Source organism: Vombatus ursinus, unplaced genomic scaffold (genome assembly GCF_900497805.2).
Source record: "Vombatus ursinus unplaced genomic scaffold, bare-nosed wombat genome assembly UNPS02014832.1, whole genome shotgun sequence".
Lineage (NCBI taxonomy): Eukaryota > Metazoa > Chordata > Mammalia > Diprotodontia > Vombatidae > Vombatus > Vombatus ursinus.
Genome location: NW_020954610.1, coordinates 34,981,070 through 34,984,221, shown reverse-complemented (window position 1 = coordinate 34,984,221; position 3,152 = coordinate 34,981,070). Strand labels below are relative to the sequence as shown.

The following is a 3,152-nucleotide window of genomic DNA, read 5'->3' as shown; positions in this document are numbered from 1 at the left end:
GACCAAGTGAAGGTTGATAACATACTTAACTGTTGAGGATGTTTAAAGAATACTAAGATAGTTCAACCTAAGGTACATTTGAGCTAAATCAATTTGAAAGAAAAAGATATCAAAAAAAAGAAAGAAAGAAAAAAGATATTGACTTCAGTAGAACCTGAGGCTTTTCTTCATACCAGTGAAGTTAAGATTTCTTAAGGATAATCATGAGGAAGCATTTATTAAATGCATCCTGGCACTTCACATGGTGAGAGGGCCTGTGAGTTATAGACAATGATTCAAGTTGCACTTTTAACGTACTGGGTGCCTGATCCTGGTCAAGTCACTTGTCTTTTCAGTACCTCAGTAATATTCTAACACTCTAACTTGCAGGACAATTGCCATTTTGCATTGGCAGAATTTTCTTATCTATGTGCAATGAGAGTTTTCTATATCAATGAAATCAAAGGTCTACATTTAAAACATACAAAACTAAAATGTTGTTAATTCCATCACTAGTTTTGTGAAAAATCACAGGTTGTCATCTTTTTGCCTGTACTCCCAAGGTTCACTTAAGCAAACTATTTGTGTAAATATTAGCCCATAAGAAATTTGTTTAAGGTTAAGAAAAAACACAAAAACAGAAACATCTTATTATCACTCATTTGTAGGTGTCTTTAAGCACGAAGTCTAGGCGGAGGGCCCAAAAGGGTTAACCTGGGAGATCCAGATGAAGAGAAAACTATTACAAGGGAAGGCCAGCCTGAGCCTGAGCCTAGAGTAGCACTGGGACTACCTAATGAGGCCCGCTTTTCCTTTAAACATATAACTGTCATATCACTCTTCAACTACTACTGCTTTCACTTTATTTTGGAGTGAATATACAATCACTCTCCAGGGAAAATTTTCAGTTTCATACTGCTGGTTGTTCTGTCAAATGGTAAGCTTAGGCCATATTTTTCTCTCTGACTTTAAAAAAAAAGGGGGAACAGAGATATTAACTGTATTCTCTTTTTAAATAGCTTTCCTAATTCTGAATGAACTTTTCTTTCTTTTTTTTTTTGCTGCTGAGGCAATTGGGGTTAAGTGACTTGCCCAAGGTCACACAGCTAGAAAGTGTCATGTGTCTGAAGCCTTATTTGAACTCAGGTCCTCTTGACTCTAAGGCCAGAGCTCTAACCACTGCGCCACCTAGCTGCCCCGTGAGTGAACCTTTCATGCCTGGTATAAATCGTAACTGGCCAAAAGGTACAGATGTTTTAATGTGTTGCTATAGCCTGTTTGCTATATTTCAATTAAAGTTTTGCATCAATATTCATTAGGGATATTGATTTATAGTTTTTTAATCTAATTTCTGTCTCCCTCAAATTTCTGAATTGTATATGTAATATTGGAATCAATTGTTTTTTGAAAATGTTTGATAGAATTCACTCTGTAAATCCTTCTAGTCCTGGCTTTTTTTTCTTTTCATTCTGGGAATTCAATTATTGCTTGTTCAATTTATTTTTCTGAAATTGGGTTATTTACATTCTCTTGTTTATTTTGACATTTCATATTTTTATCAATATTCATCAATTCATCAATTTAATTTGTCACTTTCATTTAGTCAGTTTTATTGATACCTAATTTGGCAAAAAAGTTTGGAAAACAATCCTTTATTTTTTCTTTATTTATGAATAAGCAAATATTCATTAAACACTTACTATGAAGGTACTGTGCTAAGTTCTGGGAATATAAAGCAAGGTAAAATATATATGTTGTGATTTATTATTTATGTGCCTCTTTAAAAATCAAACTATTTTTTTCCTTTTGATCTTTCTCCAAAGTCTGAGGTTTGGCCAACTCTGTGTTTGTTTGTTTTTTTCTTTCAGTTTTATTAAATCTCTTAACCACATTGATCCCTGAGGAATTTGTTCTTTATAATCATTAAGGTTTTTTTCCCCCTAAGTTTAAGATTCCGTGATTTACCCAAACAGTTAGGCTCTCAATCTAAGATGATATATCTCACAATTACTAATGTAGTGGAATAAACACCAAAGTTTAGAGTGCTGTCATCTGGGTTTCATTCCCATCTCTGCCACTGGCTGTCTTGGACCAGGCTATTAAGCTCTCATAATTTTTGTTTCTTTGTCTGAACAATAGTGATACTTGCACCACCTACTTACAAAAATAAAAGAACTTCTCCAGCATGACTGTGATCACATATAACAGGAAACTTGAGGATGTCAAAACCAAGAAGGAAGTAACACCATTCTGAGAATTAATTCTAAAACTTTGACACATTAACTTTGTGACCCTGGGCAAATCACGAATTCTCTGAGCCTTACTTTCCTCATCTATAAATGAGGAGTTTGGACATGATGACTTCTAATATCCCATGTAGCTCTAAATCTGTGATCCTATGACTTTAAGAGCTCCCCTTACAACTTGCTAGGAGGCAATTTTTTCATCCATTGTTTTATCCTTCCCCCCCCCATTTGTCTCGTCCATTGCACTCACAAGTTGACAACTCTTTATGCTCTCTTTTCTCTACTAGGTACAGGAGCATTGCTTTTGGCTTAGTAAGTGGCCATGGCAACCAGCATGGTTGATAGTGCAAACCACTTACCCTTTTTCTTTGGCAACATCACCCGTGAAGAAGCAGAAGATTATCTTGTTCAGGGAGGAATGAGTGATGGACTCTATCTACTTCGCCAGAGTCGCAACTACCTGGGTGGCTTTGCTTTATCTGTAGCTTTTGGAAGGAAGGCTCATCATTACACCATTGAGAGGGAGCTGAATGGGACATATGCCATTGCTGGAGGGAGGACCCACACAAGCCCTGCTGAACTCTGCATTTATCATTCTCAAGAGTCTGATGGTCTGGTCTGTCTTCTGAAGAAGGCTTTTAATAGGCCACCTGGAGTAGAACCTAAGACTGGTCCATTTGAAGATTTGAAGGAAAACCTCATCAGAGAATATGTAAAACAGACATGGAACTTGCAGGTAAGCTTTTATGGTTTCCAGTAGAAAGAATTTTGTTTCTTTTAAAATTTTAATCAATTTCAAGAGTCTTTGCTTTCACCATAACCCCTCTCTATGTATCTATGTCTATATCTACATCTATATCTATATCTATCTATATTTATCATCTATCTATCTATCTATCTATCTATCTATCTATCTATCTATCTATC

The 3,152-nt window shown here is 35.7% G+C and overlaps 1 protein-coding gene across 2 annotated transcripts in view; it reads left to right on the top strand.

The window, feature by feature from the left end:
- The first annotated feature begins 1,161 nt into the window (after positions 1-1,161).
- Positions 1,162-3,152, top strand: part of SYK (spleen associated tyrosine kinase) — a 101,578-nt gene continuing 99,587 nt past the window's right edge. For both annotated transcript variants that reach the window (XM_027839300.1, XM_027839299.1), the window contains exons 1-2: positions 1,162-1,224; positions 2,513-2,961. In XM_027839300.1, the coding sequence (XP_027695101.1) occupies positions 2,548-2,961 (414 nt within the window). In that variant the 5' untranslated portion in view covers positions 1,162-1,224; positions 2,513-2,547. The remainder of the gene's footprint in view (positions 1,225-2,512; positions 2,962-3,152) is intronic.